This window comes from Macrobrachium nipponense, chromosome 4 (assembly GCF_015104395.2).
Source record: "Macrobrachium nipponense isolate FS-2020 chromosome 4, ASM1510439v2, whole genome shotgun sequence".
Lineage (NCBI taxonomy): Eukaryota > Metazoa > Arthropoda > Malacostraca > Decapoda > Palaemonidae > Macrobrachium > Macrobrachium nipponense.
Window position 1 is genome coordinate 124,455,319 of NC_061100.1, and position 22,919 is coordinate 124,478,237.

The 22,919-nt window shown below is 42.7% G+C and overlaps 1 protein-coding gene across 5 annotated transcripts in view; it reads right to left on the reverse strand.

Moving 5' to 3' along the window:
* Positions 1-22,919, reverse strand: part of LOC135211126 (cyclin-dependent kinase 8-like) — a 268,054-nt gene that overhangs the window by 164,744 nt on the left and 80,391 nt on the right. For all 5 annotated transcript variants that reach the window (XM_064244242.1, XM_064244244.1, XM_064244243.1 and 2 more), the window contains exons 6-8: positions 22,760-22,874; positions 20,936-21,034; positions 8,525-8,597 (exon numbers count right to left, since the gene is read on the reverse strand). In XM_064244242.1, the coding sequence (XP_064100312.1) occupies positions 8,525-8,597; positions 20,936-21,034; positions 22,760-22,874 (287 nt within the window). The remainder of the gene's footprint in view (positions 1-8,524; positions 8,598-20,935; positions 21,035-22,759; positions 22,875-22,919) is intronic.

Consider the following 22,919-nt stretch of genomic DNA (forward strand, 5'->3'; position numbering starts at 1 on the left):
GCAAGGAAAAATTGAAGAGGCCTGAGGTGCAGTCTTCCCAGCGAGACAAACTTCTCTAGCGAGGAAATGGTGCCCAGCAGATTCATCCACTCCCTCGCCGAACAAGCTTCCCTCCCTAGGAAGGCTGCGACTTTCTCTAAACCCAGCCGCTGACGTTCCTGGGATGGAAACGCCCGAAAAGCCACTGAATCCACCTGACTCCCCAGATACACGATGGACTGTGTCGGGGTCAGATGCGACTTTTCGGAGTTGACCAAAAGACCCAGAGACTTTGCTAGGGCTAACGTCAACTGAAGGTCCTTCAGACATTTCCATCTCGACGACGCTCTGATCAGCCAATCGTCGAGGTAGAGGGATATCCTGATCCCTGAAGAATGGAGCCACTTCGCTACATTCCTCATTATCATTGTAAAAACCATCGGGGCCGTGCTGAGACCGAAACAAAGGGCTCTGAATTGCCAAACCCTGTTGTCTAAGACGAATCTCAGGTACTTCCTTGAAAGAGGGTGGACTGGGACGTGAAAGTAAGCGTCCTGCAGGTCCAGAGACACCATCCAGTCGCCAGGTCTCAAGGCTCCTAGTACCGACTGAGGCGTCTCCATTTTGAACTTGATCTTTTCCACAAAAAGATTGAGCCTGCTCACATCCAGGACTGGGCGCCAACCCGACGACTGCTTCAGCACCAGAAAAATCCTGTTGTAGAAGCCCGGTGACCCCAGGTCCACGACTTGCTCCACCGCTCTTTTTTCGACCATCTGGTCTAAAAGATCGAAAAGGATACTTTTCTTCTCTCCCTGATAAGACGGAGAGAGGTCTCTGGGAGTTGATGTTAAAGGAGGAGGATGTAAAAAGGGGATCTTGTACCCCTGCTCTACGATCTTGAGAGTCCAAGGATCCGCCCCTCTCTGCCTCCATGCCTCCGCAAAGAACTTCAGCCTGGCCCCGACTGGCGTCTGAAGGACAAGATCTTCATTTGGTGGATTTCGGTTTAAATGAAGCTCTTCCTCTCGAAAAACCTCTCCCTCGAGGAGCTGCTCTCGAGGGGGGTGCCCCGCGAAAGGGTTTGACTTTCTTCGGGGGTTTACTGAATGAAGATGTGGAAGGAACTGCTGGGCGTCTTGAAGACTGTACCAAGAGGACCTGGGTCGCCTTCTCCTGCAAACTCGTTGCAAGATCCTTTACCATAGCCTGGGGGAAGAGATGGTCCGAAAGAGGCGCAAAGAGCAATTCCGCTTTCTGAGCAGGAGAAACCGACTTCGCGGTAAAATTACATAAAAGAGCTCTTTTCTTTAGGAAAGCCGTTCCAAAATGAGAAACTAGCTCTTCCGAACCATCCCTGACGGCCTTGTCCATACATGACAACACGCTGGACAGCTCCCCCAGACTGAGAGAATCAGGACTTCTAGACTGAAGGTCCAAAACTCCCAAGCACCAGTCTAAGAAATTAAAGACACTCAAAGTGCGAAGCAGTCCCTTCAAGTGGTGGTCCGTCTCCACAGGAGTCCAGGACACCTTAGCAGACGATAAGAGGGACCTCCTTTGAGCATCCACTAAACTGGAGAAGTCCCCAAGAGCGGACGAAGGAACCTTTACTCCCACGTCCTCCTTGGTTTCATACCAAATTCCTCCTTTCCCGGAGAGTCTAGAGGGAGGAAGGGCAAAAGTGGTCTTGCCCTGGTCCTTCCTTCGAGACATAAAATCTTGTAGCTTCTTGAAAGCCCTCTTGGTCGAAAGCGACGTCTTCATTTTGACGAACTCAGGGGTCTTAACAGACTTAGAAGACGAAAGTTGAGAGGGAGGAGACCTAGGGGCTGCCGGCTGAAACTTATCCCCGAAGGATGAACGTAACAGCCTCACAAGAACCTTATAGTCCGAGACAGCTGAAGCTACAGGAGGTTCTTCTTCGACTGAACTCCCTGGACTACTAAGTTCCCCTTCCTCCCTAAGAGGAACTGGAGAACGTCCATCCGGAGAGGGCGTACGTCCAGCAGTCTCAGGCCTGAACAAAGACTTCCGTTGATTGGAAGTACCCGCTTCAGGTACGGAATCGCCCTTACGACGATCCTTTGAAGGACGGACATCCTGCAAACGTAGCGCGTCCTTTGAAGCAACGGGAACTGTCTTACCAGACACGTCCCTACGAGAGGAAGCGCGAGCTTCCTGACGAGAGGCGCCAAAAGCGTCCTGCTTAGCCAAGCAAGCGTCCTGCTGAGCGTCCTCAAAAGCGTCCTGCCTCGTTCGAAAAGCGTCCTGCTTCGAACGGCGAGCGTCCTGCCGAGCGTCCTCAAAAGCGTCCTGCTTCGAACGGCGAGCGTCCTGCCGAGCGTCCTCAAAAGCGCCCTGCTGAGAGCGCAAAGCGTCCTGCTTCGAACGCCGAGCGTCCTCCACAGCGTGAGCGAAAGATCTACTCGGAGAACGAGAACGGTGACGATCCGGAGGTGGAGAGAGAGACGAACGAGACGAGAGAGAATGAGACTGCTTCGTCCTCTTGACGGACAGCCTAACGTCCTTTCTACGCTTAGGCTCGGCTGCTGCTGGGCGAGTCCTTTGAGCCATAAGAGACGTAATCTGGTCCTGAAGGGACACAAGGATATCCTTCGTAGGTGACGAAGGAGCAGAAGAAGGGGCAGGACTGACCCTGCGAGAAGGCGAGGGGCGAGGGGACGCCTCCTTCCTTCTAGCAGGTACAGCTACCTGCATCTCAGGTGAACACGCCTGTGCGCGGAAACCAACGTCCTCGTCGGTAGAGACTCTACCTCTCTTCTGAGGAGGAAAAGCGTCATACGCGTCCTCTGACGAAAGTGGCGATATAGGACGGGAAGCGTCCTCAAAACGAAAAGTCCTTTTCAACGGACGCGAGTCTCTCCGAGCGCTCCACCCCTTGCGCGGGGAGGACGCTTCGGAGGACGAAAAGCAATCCTTCAGGACGCGCTCGTGCGCGCTCCTTAGCAGCCTGGGACTTAGCAACAAGGCCTGCCGAAGGGACGCCAGATCGGTGGGGAGCCCCCGTAACCCTCTTGCGGCTTTCGACATACCCACTCCCTGAGTCCTGGGAGTCCGATAGAGGTCTAGGCCTAGAGGCATTATGGGGCCGATCTGACGCCCCCTCCACAACACTAGGGGCACTATCACAAACTTTCACAGGGCCAGTTTCTAAGGCCAACACTTTCGATTCAAGAGCGCGAATAGACTCAAGAATCAGAGAAAGGGTGTTACCTTCTCCAGACACAGCACTGGGGCCCGAAGGCAACAAAACAGGATTAGGTTGAACAAAATCTACCGGTGTTAGAGGAGGAGAAATGTTACATTCCTTACCTTTTGTAGAACTGCTCTTGGAGGAAGACCTCCTGACTCTATCGCGCTCCAATTTACGTCGATAGGTCTCATACATCTTCCATTTATCATCTGACAAATCCTTGCATTCATTGCACCGATCATCAACCAAGCAAACATGCCCCCTGCATTCCATACAAACTGTGTGAGGATCAACTGAAGGTTTAAGAAGCCTCACCTTACATTCACTCCTCACACACACTCTGAAACTCCCAGTACTTGATCCCGACATCATGTACACAGAAAAGCCAATCCAAAATCAAAAACCAATCCACTATTACGCGTGCCAATCCAACAATCCAGAAGTCGATACCAAAAGTCAATCCAGATACAGTAATACCTTGGGTTACGAATTTAATCCGTTCCAGAACCTGCTTCGTAACCTAAAAAATTCGTAACCCAAATGGATTTTCCCATAAGAATGTTATAAAAAGCAAATAATGCGTTCCACCCGACCATGAATAACCATTTCAATTCATATTTTTCCATTTATTTTTGTTCACTAAGGTTGAAAATTCGTGTAGGAATTACATAAAATTATAAAACTGAAGAATGAAATTAAATATAAACACTAGATTTAATATGCATGCACAGTAAAACCTGAACTTTACCTTTGGCGAGTGTGGCTGCTGGCTTGACGGAGACGGGAGGAGGGGAAGGGTGAGGAGGAGAGGGTTAGGGCTTGGGGGGGAAATCTCCCTCCATGAACACTTCTGGAAGACTTTCTGGTTCTTTCTCTAGAGAGCACCGTTCACTACGATCACTAATTTTACGCTTACGCAACACTATGTTGTCTTTCACAATTTTGAAAAAATATTTTTCTATGAGCAAATTTTCTACATCGTCGAGAATATAAGGCCGTTGTTTCGTCAATACTGTGACACCTTTTGATGCTTTACTGGCTTTAATTTCTTCCTTTTTCTTCAAAATAGTGCAGATCGTTGATTGCGACCGCTTGAAGAATGCTGCAATGTCTTTCACGCACTCGCCTTTATCATGCATTTGGATAATTTCCTTCTTCATTTCGACTGTAATCATCTCCTTCTTTCTTATGCTTTCCTTCTTGCTGCTTGCCTTCGTCATCTTGGGAGCCATTGTCTTTAGTATTTGGGTAATAGTAATGTATAAGCACTATCACGGAAACACAACACGTGCGCAAATCACTAAGCAAATTTGAGAGCGTATCACGAACAGATGCGTTCAATCTTACCGCCAGCGAGATATTGAAAGAGTTATGGTTTAAAAAGGGTCAAGGGATGCGTAGGAGGAAGTCACGTGACCCTCGTTAAGTTTTGGCCGAAAAAATACGTTTGCAGATCCCACGCTCATCCGATGTAAACAAAGCAGGCGTTAAGTTTTGGCCGAAAAAAAATGCGTTCACAGATCCCACGCTCATCCGATGTAAACAAATCAGGCGGCCTCCCATGATGGAAATTCACGCATTCGTATTCCAAGCGAAATTCGTATTCCAGAATGAGGTCGTCACTTCGTAAGTTAAAAAATTCGTATACTAATCGGTTCGTAACCCAAAGTATTACTGTAATTTAAAGCGAGATAAATCAAAAATCCTAGACGGAGGTACTGTAAACAGTTGTTTCCAGCACCGGCGACAGAAAAAATATGAACAGAAAATGGGAATGGTTCCTAATATCCGCCTCCCAGTGGCGGGAGTGGGTACTACCACCTGGCCGCCCACTACGTGTGCCGCGAGTTTTGAAATTCTGTCGGACGTCAGAAAATACAGCTATATATATATCTGACAGGTAAGTTTCATGAACAAAACCATTTTTTAACCTTATATATTATTGGCATATCTTCATAATAAAATGTCCATCTTATATATAAATGGCATATCTTCATAAAAGCCTCTTCAAGGAATAATTTCTTGGGGATGGCATTTTTCAAAAGACAAAAATACACTTTGCAAGTTTAGTCTGCATTGATTACTTTATTTTGATCTGATTACATTAATATTACAATATGGTACTGTAATCAGTAAAGCAACTATTTTTTTTTTATCATATATGTATGTTCATTCACAAAAAAATATGTATGATCACCATGACGTCACCAAACCTACAGTCTTGTTCGTACCTACGTACTATTTTTACACAATGTGATAGTGGTTAAACCATTCTACAAACTACCTACATATTTTACACACGTATGCTCTACACTATCATAAGACACTTTACTTACTTTTTTTGTGGAGCCCAAATAGTATATCCCGGAAAATTAACGAAATTGCAAATTTTTTTTAGAGCAAGATTCAGTAATTACTGTATTTTTATGACTACATTTTTATGATAAAAATTATTTACTAATTTTCAAATACTAATATGTAAATAGCTTTCACTTACAGAATAAGCTATAATACTGATCTATTATTACCATAATAAAAGAATATATGATCCCCAACATACGTGTTGCCATATTTTTTATTCTTTCTGTGATTTACTAAACTCTGCTTCAATTCAACTTTTATAGTTGACTCAATGATTATCACATATCATAACAGTATACAAGAGAATATTGTATCACTCTAATATTGTATCACACTAATGACAGACTAGTACAGCAGGCAGATAGGAAAACATCTGGAAGTCAAGCTAATCCTATTCAGGTAAGGCAGCAGTAAATACCTCGTAAGAAGCCAGTGAGACATAACATCTCTAATAGAGCAACAAGACCCTCTTTCCCAAAGAAGTTAGCTCATCGGCCCTTTCACAATATAAACAACCGAGGAAGGGGTATTAGGGGAAGGGGGGAGAGGTTCAAGATGATAGGATGGGCGCCTCTCATCACTCAGCCAAACCAGTGGGGGGTTGCCTGGCGAATCACTGGAAGGTGTGGCAGGAATTTGGAGCAGAGCAGTGGGTGGTGGATGTTATAAGAGTCGGTTAATTGATTCCATTCGTAGTAACCCCAGAACAACCATTACCGCACCTCGCTTATGCTCAGGAACCTCAGAAGGCTTTTATTCTGCAGGAAGAAGTGAAGAAGATGATGGAAAAAGGGGCTGTGGAACAAGTATTGATTCTGTCAAAGGGGTTTTACAGCTGCATTTTCCTTGTCCCCAAAGACAACGGGGATTGGAGGATAACATTGAATCTGTTTATAAGAAAATCCAGATTCAGGATGGAGACCCCAAAGACGGTTCTACAAGCAGTCAGGGTCAAGGACTTTATGCTGACAATTGACTTGAAGGACGCATACTTTCAGATCCCAGTCTATCAGTCTTCAAGGAAATTTCTCCACTTTGGTTTAGCAGAGAAAGTTTCCCAATTCAGCGTCCTGTGCTTTGGGTTGACAACGTCTCCTCAAGTTTTTACATGAGTATTCATTCTCGTGTCGACATGGGCGCATGCTCAGGGGATCAGGCTAATAAGATACCTAGACGACTGGCTGGTGATGGCAAAGTCCAGAGAAAAATTACTTCGGGACAGGGTGACCCTTCTGCAGTTTTGTCACAGCCTAGGCATTGTGATAAATCAGGAGAAGTCGAAGTTGGATCCAAGTCAACGGCTGGTGTATCTGGGTACGATTATAGACACAGTAAAACCCAAAGTGTTCCCAGCAGACCAGAGGATAGAGAAATGCAAACAAGTGGTGAATGCCTTTCTGGAAAAACAAACACAGCCAGCAAGACAGTGGCAAGTAGTACTGGGAATTCTAACTTCTTTGGAGAAGCTGGTACCACAAGGGAGGCTACACCTTCGATCTTTGCAATGGAGGATGAAGGAGTTTTGGTCGCCAACGGTAGATCACCCATACGAGCAAAGTCCCTTGTCGACAGAGGTGAGGAAAGACCTACTGTGGTGGGTGCAGGACAACAATCTGACAGTGGGAGTTCCCCTTCAGCAACCCTCCCTGGATCTCTTGCTGTTCTCAGATGCGTCACTCGAAGGTTGGGGAGCCCACATGGAGGAGCTGATGTTTTCAGCAAAATGGAGTTGCAAGGACAGAGAACTCCATATAAACGTGTTGGGAGTTAAAAGCAGCATTTCTGGCACTTCAGGAATTCTGGGAGAGGGTGAAGGAGCAATCAGTGGTATTGATGTCAGACAACACCACAGTGGTAGCTTATGTAAACAAGCAAGGAGGCCTTGTATCTCGGCAGTTGTACATGATGACAGTTCAACTTCATCAGTGGGCTGTAGACAACTTAGTAGACATCAGGGCCAGATATATTCCAGGAAAAAGAAACATAGCTGAGCCGGAGGAATCAGATCCTGGGAACGGAGTGGTCTTTGCATCAACAGGTAGTGGACAGAATGCTCATATTGTGGGAAAGCCCGATCATAGACCTATTCTCAACCAGGTACAATGCAGATCTAATGGGGAAATTGGAGATAGGAAAGAATTTATAAAAGATTTATGACATTATAGAGACATAACTTAAAACACACACATAAACAAAGGCAGCATTAAATAAGCAAGGGAGCCTTTTCAAGGACAATTCCCTTGATAGTTGTAAACTTTTAAGTTGCAGTAAGTACATGTGTATCTTCAAGCTAGTATTAAAATGGCAGTTAGCCTGTAAGAGTTTTTATAAGTAGGACATCTATTGAAGTAAGCAGTTGGAGTGGGTATACCCTAGGGTTTTTTGAGGAGTATGATAATGCGGATATTTGCTTATCGCGGGTGGTTGTGGTCCCTAACCCCCGCAATTATCGAGGCCCCATTGTATAGTACATACCAAGTGAAAGTAAGGCCCTGGCCAATTGCCTGTCCACAGCAGAATGAATGAAACGGTGAATAAACACATCTGATCATAAGAAAGGTTTAGGTTAAGACAAACCAAACTGCAGAGTTATGTATGAATTCCTTTCAATATTAAACATCCTCCCTTTATTTTCTTGTTTTGTTTAATGCTCAATTTCGGCTCTCGCCAGAAGTTTCTTGAAAGGTGGTGGGTAATCAAAAGCTACAGATACAAAACTGGAAAAGGATGGAACTATCATGATAATGATATTCTTAGGGGTGACTGGAATTTCTTGCCATTAAAATAATACACCATCACCACATAAGATTAATGGGCCCTGTGTGAAAAAATGAAGTTTTAATTACTCTCAACAAGTCTACTACCTTGTATTTCACTCTAACTCCTACCTGGAAATACTCTGTAATTAAGAGCTATGGAAAACAAGCCAGAACAAGATGAATAATATAAGAACTCTCCAACCCTTACCAGCATGAAAGCTTTCCCTTCTGGTTTTATTTTGTGTCTGTCCATGTACTTGATCAATGAACAACTGGAGTAACTGTAAAATAAAGAAAAAATGAATCAAACATTTATACATCAAATATAGTTACCATACTAATAAAAACATGTTGCATGACCTATTTCTTTACTTGACTTACACATCAGTCAACAGCCTTTTCATATACATATTGGCTAAAAAGATTCCAAGGGTAAAAGCTTTCTTCCATTATGATCAGTATATAAACTATAAACAAGAAAAACTCCATTATATTTACAAATCCCTTTTTGTTATTCCAAGAACTTTAACATTACTTATCACTTCCTGCACAAGAAGTGTTGCGTACAGTACAACTTTGAGTTTTGAAATTTTGTCATCAGGTGGCGCATAGTTTACTTAATTTTCATCATGAGCAGGTACCTACAAACCCTATCAAGAACCAATAAACATTCTGCGGACATCCAAAAATCCTAAAAATTTCTTGATTTAATTGGATACACATTGCAAGATAGACAAATGAATGTTGTGATGAGAATTAATGCATTAAGTAAGGTAAATTCTGATCATACAGATTTCAACCAATGCAGCTGTCATAGGGTGGGGCCTGGGGTTGCAATATATGTGGGATAGCAAGAGAACAGCAACTTTTTTTATTATTATTAAAAGTAGTTTAACTAGACCACTGAGCCTGATTTGAAGCTCTCATAGAGCTGGCTCAAAGGATTAGAATAAAATTAAAAAACCAGGTATAGGACTGGTGGTAAGCTCTGGAACTGAACAGTTAATTCAGTGTGATGAAGAATATGTGAAAATTAACCTAAAAACTGCACACACACACTAACACTGGAACATATACATACAATAAGTAAATACATATACATACTCCTGTATCCATACATAAATACAAAAATAAAATCGAATAAGTTAAGTAGCATTTAAAAAAAAAGGAAACTGAGGTCGGCCAATTAAAAAAAAAAAATCAATGCAAACGCACATGGTGTAAAAAAATATAAAATTAAAAAATTCTAAAAAATTCTCCCTATCTTCCACGAGAAGTTGACAAAGACTATTTACCAAGTTATGTTTTTTCTAATATTCAATTGTATTTTATTTTGTAAAATTATAATTACAGCTCATACAATATCAAAACAAATATGAACTAAAATCAGTAACAAATTCTAAGTATGTATATTTGTTGTAAAATACTTGAAGTAAATTTACTGAAATCAAAGATGCAGTAAATTATTTGGATTATACATGTTTTTTCTAATATGTCTTAGCATTTTTCTTTTAAAAAATTACAATTATAACTGACACACTGTCATAAAAGATAAGAACTGTAACCAACAGCAACTCCTGGGTATATTTATCAACAAATAAATAAAGACATCATGGTAGGTAGAGAAACAACATTCCTCCTTGAAGTCAAGATCACAACTAACTCCTGAACCACCTACAATCATGACCTGAGAGTCTCAAAGTTACCATTAGTGAATATATGGCCGATAGAAGTAATGGAAGCGCTTTTCTGACTAATTCCTCTAAATCAATGGTTAATAATATTGATGCTCAGCTCACCATGAGTGAACCCTTCCACCACCCAAAACCTGTTATTGCTACTCATATGAGGTATCCATCCATTATGGTTTAAATTTATACTTCATCAAATAAATTGCATCTCTTCATGAACATAAAAATTGGAACAACTGAAAATGCAGAAGATTCTGACAAAATTTCTTCATTGATTTTTTTTCAAAAGTTGACAGTCGCTGCTGGCCATACTTTGGACACTCACACAACACATGTCTGACCATAATCATAACTTTGTACCCTCAGCACTTGGGAGCTGGGCCATGTGGGCTCATTATGAGTCCATGTGTCAGACAAGTATGGCCTATACGGAGACGTGTCAGAATTACTAGTACTTGTTTGTCTTTGATATGATGAGCTCTATCAGCCTCTTCATTTCCTTTGCTCCCTACAACATATTTCTAAATTTTTCCTATTATTTTATAATTTATGGAGAAATAAGTTAATTTCTACAATATTTTTTTTTTTTACTTGTAACTTAACCCTTAAACGCCGAAGGGGTATAATAAAAATCGTCTCCCGTATGCCGAGGGGGTCTCGGAGTGAGCGCCGAAGCGGAAAAAATATTTTTTTCAAAAAATCACAGCGCGCTTAGTTTTCAAGATTAAGAGTTCATTTTTGGCTCCTTTTTTTGTCATTGCCTGAAGTTTAGTATGCAACCATCAGAAATGAAAAAAATATCATTATCATATATAAATAATGCGATATATGATAGCGCAAAAACGAAATTTCATATATAATTGTATTCAAATCGTGCTGTGAGCAAAACAGTTAGAGCTAACAAGTTAATTTTTTTCGTTGTATTGTACACTAAATTGCGATCATTTTGGTATACAACACATTGTAAAATGATCAAAGCAACACAGAGAAAATATTACCAAAAAATTATGCATGAATTCGTAACGCGAGCACATAAATTTTTTTTTTTTTTCAAAAACTCACCATAAATCTAAATATTGTTCTAGACTTCCAATTTGTTTCAAAATGAAGATAAATGATTGAATGTTACTATACTGTAAGAGTTTTAGCTTACAATTGCAGTTTTTTACCATTTCGGACGAATTAAAGTTGACCGAATGTCGAATTTTTCTTATATATTTTTATTTATATGCAAATATTTTGAAAATGAGAAAAGCTACAATCTTCAATTATTTTTGTTGTATTCTACATGAAATTGCACACATTTTCATATATAAAACTCTATGAAACGCCTAATATGAAACAGAGCAAATATTCCGAGAATGCGACGTACGCATTTCGGAGATTTGCGGTGGAGAATCCACGCACGGAGGGAAGGAAAGTTTTTTTTTTAAATTCACCATAAATCAAAATATTGTGCTAGATTCTTTGAATTTGTCTCAAAATGAAGATAAATGACTGAATATTACTAGACTGTAAGAGTTTTAGCTTACAATTGCGTTTTTCGACCATTTCAGTAGAGTCAAATTTGACCGAACGTGGGTTTTTTCTATTTATCGTGATTTATATGCAAATATTTCAAAAATGAGAAAAGCTACAACCTTCAAATATTTTTGGTTGTATTCTACATGAAATTGCGCACATTTTAATATATAAAACTCTATGAAACGCCTAATATGAAACAGAGCAAATATTCCGAGAATGGGACGTACGCATTTCGGAGATTTGCGGTGGAGAATCCACGCATGGAGGGAAGGAAAGTTATTTTTTTAAATTTACCATAAATCTAAATATTGTGCTAGAGACTTCGAATTTGTCTCAAAATGAAGATAAATGACTGAATATTACTAGACTGTAAGAGTTTTAGCTTACAATTGCGTTTTTCGACCATTTCAGTAGAGTCAAAGTTGACCGAACGTGGGTTTTTTCTATTTATCGTGATTTATATGCAAATATTTCAAAAATGAGAAAAGCTACAACCTTCAATTATTTTTAGTTGTATTCTACATGAAATTGCGCACATTTTCATATATAAAACTTTATGTAATGGGTAATTTAAAATGGTGCAAACATTGCCACAATTGCATGTATGATTTTTTCGGAAGAGTTACCGCACGGACGTAAGGAAAAATGTTATTGTTAGTATACAATAAGGTTTTGTACATACTTACCTGGCAGATATATACTTAGCTTTACGTCTCTGACGTCACGACAGAATTCAAAACTCGCGGCACACGCGACAGGTAGGTCAGGTGATCTACCTTACCCGCTGCTGGGTGGCGGCTGTAAGAACCAATCTCCCTTTCCAGCCAGAATTTTTCTCTTCCACCTGTCTCCTGAGGGGAGGCTGGGCGGGCCATCAATCGTATATATCTGCCAGGTAAGTATGTGCAAAACCTTATAGTATACTAACAATAACATTTTTGTACATGAACTTTCCTGTCAGATATATACTTAGCTGATTGACACCCTTGGTGGAGGGAAAGACACAGCAATATAAATATGGAAAAAGGGGAAAACAACACTTGTTGTAGGATGTAAAATACAACCTTGGTTCTTACCTGTTTAGGCAGAAGACTTCGTAGTTACTGTCTATGAGTCTGCGTTGCCTGAAGAGCTTCAGCGAGGGCGTGACCTACAGCTGACAGACTCTTTGGGTCTATCAAAGGGATTTGGTATCCGTTTACTTGATAGAATCCGAGCAGGATCTTGTCAAAGGGGATTCGCCCACTTATATGACAGAACCTAACCACTATCATTGCAAGGAGCTCAAACATAAACTGATCACCTAACCAATCTAATCATTGTTAGACATACGACATGAAAGACATGCCTACCCGCATGCTCTTTCAAACAACCAAAAACTTACAACCTAAACAAGGGGGAAAATATATACTACAAAGGATATGTCTCAGCTCCCTGGCCCAGCACCGAATCCGCCGATACGTACGGGCCTAACGCGAAGCACTTTTCATACGTAATTTTGACGTCTCTCAGATAGTGGTTTGCGAAGACTGAGTTGCAACGCCAGAATGTTGCCTTCATAATATTACTCAGGGATATGTTTTTGTTGAAAGTTAATGACGTGGCAATAGCTCTTACCTCATGAGCTTTGACCTTTAGAAGTTTGAATTGACTTTCATCACATATCGCATGTGCTTCTTTCACCAGGCTTCTGATAAAGAAAGAAAGCGCATTCTTCGAAAGAGTCCTCCTTGGATCTCTTACCGAGCACCAAAGGTTGACATCATTGCCCTTAAGTTTTTTCTTTCTCTGCAGATAAAACTTTAAACTTCGTACTGGGCAAAGTGACCTCTCTGCTTCCTCGCCTACTAAGGCAGACAAACCTTGGACTTCAAAACTCCTAGGCCAAGGATTTGAGGGGTTCTCGTTCTTAGCCAAGAATGAAGGTAGGAATGCACAGATAGCTGCATCTCCTCTGAATCCCACATTTCCTTCTATTGCATGGAGTTCACTAACCCTCTTTGCGGAAGCCAATGCCATGAGAAAAAGTGTCTTCCTCGTGAGGTCTCTGAAAGAGGCAGACTGAGGCGGTTCAAACTTAGGGGACCTCAGGAAACGTAGCACTACATCCAGATTCCAACTCGGAATCCCAGGCGGAACCTTTTTGGATGTTTCAAAAGATCTTATTAAATCATGAAGGTCCTTGTCTTCTGAAATGTTTAAGTTTCTGTGCCTAAACACTGCAGCTAGCATGCTACGATAACCTTTAATGGTTGATACCGCCAGTCCACTTTTCTCCCTAAGGAAAAGTAAGAAGTCTGCTATTTGGGTTACAGAGGTACTGGAAGAGGAAAAGTGATGGTTCCTACACCACCGTCGAAAGACGTCCCACTTCGATTGGTAGACTCTAAGGGTAGAAGGCCTTCTTGCTGCTGCGATAGCCGTTGCAACTCTTGCAGAAAACCCTCTCGTTCTGACCAAACTTTTGACAGTCTGAAGCCAGTCAGATCTAGAGCGGGGAGGTTTCTGTGATACCTGTCGAAGTGGGGTTGTCTGAGCAGATCGATCCTCTGTGGTAATGTTCTCGGAAAATCTACTAACCATTCCAGTACCTCTGTGAACCATACTTGTGCGGGCCAGAACGGGGCTACCAGCGTCATCCTTGCTGCCTCCGATTCTGCAAATTTCTTGAGAGTTTCTCCCAGTATCTTGAATGGAGGAAAAGCATACATGTCTAGGCCCTTCCAATCTAGGAGAAAAGCATCTATCGACACTGCCCTCGGGTCTGATATCGGAGAGCAGTAGTTGGCTATCCTCGCATTCTTGGCTGTGGCGAAGAGGTCTATATGAGGCCTGCCCCAAAGATTCCACAGGTCCTGGCAAACATCTTCGTGAAGAGTCCACTCTGCAGGCAGGACTTGATCTTTCCTGCTTAGGAGGTCTGCTCTGACGTTCTTTTCTCCCTGTACGAACCTGGTAAGGAGACAAATCTTCCTTTCCTCTGCCCACAGCAGAAGTTCTTTTGCTGTCTCGTACAGGGAGAAGGAGCGAGTCCCCCCTTGCTTCCTGATGTATGCCAGGGCCGTGGTGTTGTCCGAGTTGATCTGTACTGCCGAAGCTAGGACGTAGGGCTCGAATGCTTTCAAAGCTAGCCAAACAGCCATCAGCTCTTTCTTGTTGATGTGCCAGGTCACCTGTTCTTTCTTCCAGGTGCCTGACACTTCTCTTGAGCCGAGCGTTGCTCCCCAACCTGTTTGCGACGCGTCGGAATACAACACTTGGTTGGGGTTCGGAATGTGAAGGGACATCCCTTCTGCAAACCTGAGAGGGTTCGCCCACCAAGAGAGGTCCTTCTTGATTTCTCTTGAGATCTCGAAGGAGAACTCTAGGTTTTGCGAACGACACCTCCAGTTTCGATGTAGAAAGAACTGGAGAGGTCCTGAGGTGCAACCTTCCTAGAGAAAGGAATTGCTCCAACGAGGAGAGTGTCCCCAACAACTCATCCACTCCCTCGCTGTGCATACGTCTTTCTCTAGGAAGGCTTTGACTTTCTCTGACCCTCGGGCTATCCTTTCTGGAGACGGAAAAGCCCGAAAATCCAGAGAAACCATCCGAATCCCCAGATAGATACGATCTTGACTGGGGATCAACTGAGACTTTTGAAAGTTCACCAAAAGTCCCAGAGAACTCGCCATGAAAAGGGTCTTTTGTAGGTCCAAACATCTTTTCTGTGACTTGGCTCTGATTAGCCAGTCGTCCAAGTAAAGGGACACTCTGACTCCCTCCAAATGTAGCCATCTTGCTACATTTTTCATTAGTCCTGTGAAGACCTGAGGGGCTGTTGAAAGGCCGAAACACAAGGCCCTGAACTGGAATATCCTTCCTCCCATCATGAACCTGAGGTATTTCCTTGAAGAAGGATGGATAGGCACATGGAAGTAAGCGTCCTGAAGATCTAGGGACACCATCCAATCCCCTGGACGAAGAGCCGCCAACACTGAGGATGTCGTCTCCATGGCGAACTTCCTCTTTTCTACAAAGAAATTCAGGGCGCTTACATCCAGAACCGGTCTCCATCCTCCTGAGGCTTTTGGAACTAGAAATAGGCGGTTGTAAAAGCCCGCTGAGCATGGGTCGCTCGCTAGCTCTATAGCCTCTTTCTCTAACATTTGTTCCACTGCCTGTGTTAGAGCGAGGCTCATGATGGGATCCCTGTACCTGGCCACCAACTCCCTCGGAGTCGTCGTCAAAGGTGGTCTTTCCGTAAAGGGAATCAGGTATCCTTTCCGGATAATCGAGAGGGACCAGTTGTCCGCTCCTCTCTTTGCCCAGGCTTCTGAGAATCTTAGAAGCCTGGCACCTACTGATGTCTGGAGGACTACTTCCCTACTTCTTAGCTCTGGAAGAGCGTGAGAAGGATCTTCCTCTCTTGAAGGGTCTATTACCTCTAGAGGTAGAGGCTCTAGGAGGGCCCCCTCGAAAGGGCTCCTGTCTAGCTGGAGTCTCCTTCTTAGTCTTCGTCTGGAAGGAGGTCCTAGGTTTCCGGGCCGACTGAGCAAGCATGTCTTGAGTCGCCTTCGCAGAGATAGATCCTGAGATGTCCTGGATTATCTTCTTCGGGAAGAGAAGAGGCGAGAGCTGCGAATATAGAAGCGAGGCTCTTTGAGCATGCGAGACGGACTTTGTAAGAAAAGAGCAGAAGACTGATCTCTTCTTAAGAACCCCTGCTCCAAACAGGGAGGCTATTTCGCTCGATCCATCTCTATGCACGTCAGTACACTGTTGAGATCCTCGGGCGAAATGGAATCCGGGTTCTGAGTCTTTTTAGCCAAGACCCCCAAAGACCAGTCAAGGAAGTTGAAGACTTCCAAGACTCTGAACATTCCCTTCAACAGGTGGTCGAGCTCGTTCATAGCCCAGGTAGTCTTAGCAGACAAGAGAGCCGAGCGTCGTGCGGCATCCACCAGTGAAGTGAAGTCCGCGTCTGCAGATGACGGTAGACCCAGGCCTAGGGGTTCTCCAGACTCATACCAAAAGCCTAGTCTGCCCGTAAGCTTGGAAGGGGGGAAAGAAAACACAGTCTTCCCTTTCTCCTCCTTAGAAAGCAGCCAATCACCAAAACCTCTCAAAGCCTTTTTCATTGAGATGGTTGGCTTCATCCTCACACAAGAGGAAACCTTCGTCTTCTTAGAAGTCGAGAATAACGAGAGAGGAGACGGAGGAGCGACGGGAGTAAGGGAGTCTCCAAACTCTTGAAGAAGGAGGTCTGTAAGGATCTTGTAGGACGATACCGAAGAATCTTTAACTAAATCCTCTTCTGAAGGTTCCACTTCATCCACCGAAGAACCCTCGGCTTCTTTACGAGAGCAGTTGGACTTCTCTAAAGAAGTGCGTCTATCTAGGGAGTGTTTGGCAGCCGTCTGGCGCCTATCAGGGGAAGCCAAAGCTTCAGGAGAGCTCCTCTCAAATGCGTCCTTCCTACTCCGATGAGAGCGTCCTCTGTGATCCTGAAGTCTACTCCTAGATTCCCGGGAGTCCAAAGGAGAGCGCCTGCTAGGAGAGGAGAGCCTACTATGCTCAAGGCGCCTAACAGAATCCATGCGCCTGTCCAAAGGAGAGCGGCTGCCTGGCGAACTGCGCCTACAATGAGGAGAACGCCTACTAGGCTCTTGGCGCCTACCTACAGGAGAGCGAATCCCTGGAGAAGATCGCCTACTCGGAGACAGGCGTCTACCATGCTCCACAAACTTAGATCGAGACGCGTGGGTCTCTGCAAAAGGTAGTCTCTCAGCCGAGACATATCTTTCAGGCTCTTTACGCCTGACCTGAACAGAGCGGCTAATAGGAGAACCGCGCCTATCAGGAGAAAAGCGCCTATCTTCCGCACAGCGCTTGGAAGCAGGAGAGCGGCTACTTGGGGAGTAGCGCCTACCAGGCTCTAGGCGCCTAACATAAGGAGAGATCCTGTCTCTTGAAGAATCCATGAAAGAGGAGGCTCTCTTATCCGGAGATTGAAGGATCTTCGGAAAGGAGCGAGAAGACGAAGCTGTACGCTTATCTTTAGACGAGCGCCTACTAGGCGCTAGATCCCTTTCTACTGGAGAAATGAAGTCGCCAGGAGAAAGCTTCTTGGGCGATTGTCGCCTGGAAGACGACAAGCGTCTGCCGAGGGAAGAGCGCCTCCTTCCATCCGCTGTTACAGGAGAGAGAGCCGCCTCCGACTGAGAAGGTAACGCAGGCGAAGGTATCCTAGACTTCTTGACGGGGAGAGAGACGTCCTTCTTACGACGCGTATCTCCAGCCAAGGAGCCCGCCAGCGCCGAAATCTGAGCTTGCAGCCCCGCAAGAATCCGAGCTGGAGATCTTGCAAAATCCTCCACAGGTGAAAAGGATCGAAGCCTACTCTGAGGCGAGAAATCCTGCTCCCTCCTGGGTTTCTTGATATCCACTTCCGGCTCTTCTGGAAAACATTCCGGGCTGGAAGGAAAGGCGCAAGGAGCCTTCCAGGCTCTCTTCAGCGGTCGCGATGAATCAGAGGCGCTCCATCCTCTTCTAGGCGAAGGTGAGGAAAAAGAAGAGAAGCATTGGCGTAATACCTCCTTCTTAGCGCGAACAAGGGCAGCCTGGGTACGAACATCAGGATCTACCGAGGGGACGCCTGATCGGTGGGAGTTCTCCCTAACCTTCCTGCGGCTGTTGACTTTCCTCCTCCACTGGGACTGGGAGTCTGGAAGAGGTCTAGGCCTGGAAGCATTACGGAGCCGATCAGACGCACCCTCCACTGCACTGGGGTCACTGCACAATTCACCTTCACTATTACTCTTACCTTGCAACGAACGAATCTTCTTCTCCATGCTAAGGATCGTGGCTCTCATGGTTGCCACTTCCGAAGTCGTATCTTTAGGTTCGATGCAGGGCGCAGGAGCTGAAACTGGAGAAGGATCTAATGCTACAACAGGATTGTCTACTTCTACCTCGCTAATACGAGACTTACTAGAACTTCTAGAAGAAGCTTTTCTCACCCTGTCTTTCTCCAACTTCCTCAAGTAGGAAGAAAGAGCCTTCCATTCACCCTCATCCAACTTCTCACACTCATTACACGGGTTAACAAAAGAACATTCTTTTCCCCTACATTTCAAGCATACTGTGTGAGGATCTACCGTAGCTTTCGGTAGCCTCACCTTGCAATCATCCATAGAGCACACCCTAAACATAGAAGATTTCTTAACCTCTACATCAGACATCTTGAAATCAAAGAAAAATCCAAACCAATATCAAAAAACAATCCACAAGCGCGTATGCCAAGCCAACAAGATCAGGTACTTCACCAAAAGTCAGTCCAAATAAATCCAAGGCAACGAGAATCGAATAAAGCTGTCAGGAGGTAACAACCACAGGTGTAGTCGTCACCGGCGACAGAAAAATTCTGGCTGGAAAGGGAGATTGGTTCTTACAGCCGCCACCCAGCAGCGGGTAAGGTAGATCACCTGACCTACCTGTCGCGTGTGCCGCGAGTTTTGAATTCTGTCGTGACATCAGAGACGTAAAGCTAAGTATATATCTGACAGGAAAGTTCATGTACAAAATGTTTTTTTTTTTTTCATAAATTCACCATAAATTGAAATATTGTGCTAGAGACTTCCAGTTTGTCGCAAAATGAAGGTAAATGATTGAATATTACTAGAATATAAGAGTTTTAGCTTACAATTGTGTTTTCCGACCATTTCGGTAGAGTCAAAGTTGACCGAAGGTTGAAATTTTGGCACTTATCGTTATTTATATGAAAATATTTCAAAACTGATAAAAGCTACAACCATGGGTTGTTTTTAGTTGTATTGTGCGTGAAATTGCACACATTTCCATATATAAAACTTTATGTAACGGCTAATTTAAAATGGTGCAAACATTACGACAATCGCACATATGATTTTTTCGGAAGAGTTACCGCACGGACGTAAGGAAAAAGTTTTTTTCATAAATTCACCATAAATAGAAATATTGTGCTAGAGACTTCCAATTTGTTACAAAATGAAGGTAAATGATTGAATATTACTTAAATATAAGAGTTTTAGCTTACAATTGCATTTTTTGACCATTTTGGTAGAGTCAAAGTTGACTGAAGGTTGAAATTTTGGCACTTATAGTTATTTATATGAAAATATTTCACAACTGATAAAAGCTACAATCATGGGTTGTTTTTGTTGTATATTCTACATGAAATTGTGCCACATTTTCATATATAATACTCCATGTAACGGCTAATTAAAAATAGTGCAAAAATTATGTCAAAGTGACGAAATAATTTCTGAGATGTGTCACTGATACTTTTTAGTGCGATAAGAAAGAATTTCGCGCTTGTGTGCCTGCGTAACGATTGTAAACAAAACAACGCCTTGATCCGTGAGCTCCCAGCATCCCCCAAGGCGCGTGATTCAAATGTTTTTGCTTGGTAGGCCTGTAAGTATTTTTCTGAGAATTAAAAAAAAAAAAAAAATTTATCGACATACCATACGTCCAATCGGCACCCAACAGACAATTTATGTCGACGTTTAATACGTACGTCCAATCAGCGTTAAAGGGTTAAATTGCTTTCTTGATGAGCATACAAGTGGGTTGGGTAAATAATAAAAAATTGAAAATGAACTAACTGCCTAACATAAACATCATTAGTAGCTTTAATCATAGAATTTTATTTTTAAAAAATGTACGTTGTACGGAAAAGGTGAGTTCAACACCTGCTAGAAAAGACAAACAGTACTGTATAATAATTAAAATACACAGTGTAAGAGAAAATAATGAATGAGAAATAAATAAAAGCCCCCAAGCACTAGAATGGTCATGTATAGAGAGAGAGACTATACAGTGGCGGGCCCACCCCCGATTCGCGTTCTCCGGACTTGAGGATTTTTCTCTAGATCATATATACCCATTATTTGCGGGAAATTCGTGAGGTTTTCCGACGAAAATAATCACTAATAATGGTATTTTGATGTTTTCATGTCTAAATACATTTCTATGATACAAAAATGATTTACTAATTTTCAAATATTAATATTGATTAATATAGTACTGTATTGGTAAGTATAATAAGATTAAATGATATCACATAACAAAAATAATAACACTCTCTCTCTCTCCCTCTCTCGATGATATTAATACCAATTCAATGGCATATTTGATGTAGGATGACACTTTAAGTATACATTTGGTATCTGAACTTTTAAGATAGGCAGATGTAAGCATTTTCAGAGGGGAATTCTAACTATTCGCAAGTTCGAGCTATTCGCGGGGTGTCTGGTACCCATCCCCCGCAAATAAGGGGGGAACGCTGTATACGTAATAATAACACTGATAAATGGTATTGTACATAAAAAGAATGGTGTAAAAATAAAAATTAATTATAAAAAAATTATAAAAGAACTTACTTATTTTTCTTGAAATCTTTCATAAGAGTTCCATGTTCTGGCATTTTCTTGATGTCAACCCAGTCTTTCTCTTGTGGAAATCCCATGACATTGAATATTCTGGAAAAAATAAAGCAATACATAAACATAAAAACTTCAATGAATTACATGCGCCTTAATTCTGAAAAATCTAGTTTAGTACAAAATGCATCTTTTTTTTTTTTTTTTTTTTACAAAAAACACTTCAATCAAATACAGCCCTCACTCACAGTTCAAATGTCCACAGACATGTTACGTACATTCTTAAGCCCTGAAGGCAACAAAGAGACAAAAGGAGAACCCACAAACAGGATCACATACCTCTCCCTCATAACCTCCACAACCCAAGGATCAGCTCTCAGATCCCTACATACTGTCCATAACAGGGACATCTACCTCCTACTTGATTCCGAGGGCTCAACTCATCAATGTTTGGACAGACTTAAGTGGCTGGAGTCTCCTCAAAAGGGCTGACTGCTATTGCTGCTGCCTAAAGCTTGCTGCAGGGCTGAAGGAGTGTAAACTCTGTAGCCAAAAGACCTGGTCTCAGCTTTCTTTACTTCTTCAAACAGCAAAGAACACCTCTGGATATAGAACACAACTAAGAGTTGGCTGAAACAATACTTAAGCTTTCTGAGCTTCATTTCTTGATTTGGCCAAGCAATTTCAGAGTTATCCTTGCTTGTTAAGAATGAGACTGGTAAACACGTGAAAACATTTTTATACAGCATCCTTAATCGTCCAATTGACACTGCCTAAACAAGAGACGAAAACGAAGCAGGAATAGAAGCAACAAGCTTGTGCTCTCAAGCACCAAAAAGCTGATCAAACCTACTGACAGCTTCATATAAAAAAGGTCCTAAACAAAGTGAAAAACTGACTTGGTCAAGGAGCTGAGCTCCTGCTGAGAGAGAAATTCCTCTCCTATACAGTGGATCTCACAGAGAGAAGACTGAGTCCTTTCCCAAAGCCACATCCAATTTGGAAAGTTGGCCTGTAGCATAAGATGCAGCTCTATACTTTCCTGTGAAAGGCTGCAAGAACAAAAAGGAACTCTAAGAGGATCCCTTACACTGCAGGATCTTGTCTATCACCTGAACGCAAACTAGGATCAAAAAGGTCAGCTAGGGCACCACTTGCAAGTAGCACAAAGACAGGAGCTGCAATAACATCCAGGTTCAAATCCTGATACAGTGCAAACAAACAAGAAAAAAAATGAAGTTTGTGCATTACTGCTACAAATTGCGTTACAAGAGCAAATGAAGTCTGAGCACATGATAACTGCTCCTTACACTCTGCAGATATCAATTCCAGCTAGTGAGAAATCAAAGACTCACAAGTGTTTCTGCAATGGTGAAGAAGAAACTGAAGGACAAAAGTGACTTAAAAAGGTGCAGGGATGCTGAGTAGTTGCACAAACAAGAGCAATGAGAAAAGGCACAGTGTAAAAGCAAGTGGCACACAAGAGACAAGCACTGAAAGAGCATGACAAGTGAGAAACAAGATTAGTTATGATGAGTGGAAGAGGGAGAAGCAGCACAAAGGAGCATGACACATAGAATGGCTGAATGAGTGGCAAATAAGCTGCCTTGCTTTGATTTAAGTCATGAATAACTTTTTTTCCCTGCTGTCACCCCACTGTAAGTGGGTCAGTAGATACAGAATTACAACTGTGGTGTTATGTATAACACTGCCAATTTCATGATTGTCTGCCACCCAACAGCAATGGCTGAATACCATAAATCAAGATGGAAAAGACACTATAAAAAATTAGAATACAAAAAAACATGACAGTTGGGAACTTACCTGTCTAACTGATCATGGTGATATGGATTACTGGTTTTGATGTCTTCTTGACGGCAATGGAAAATTGGCTCGGATGTTAACAATTCAGCAAATATACAACCAATAGCCCATATATCTGGAACAAGAATGAAAACTGCCTAAAAAACTCGAACAGTAATGA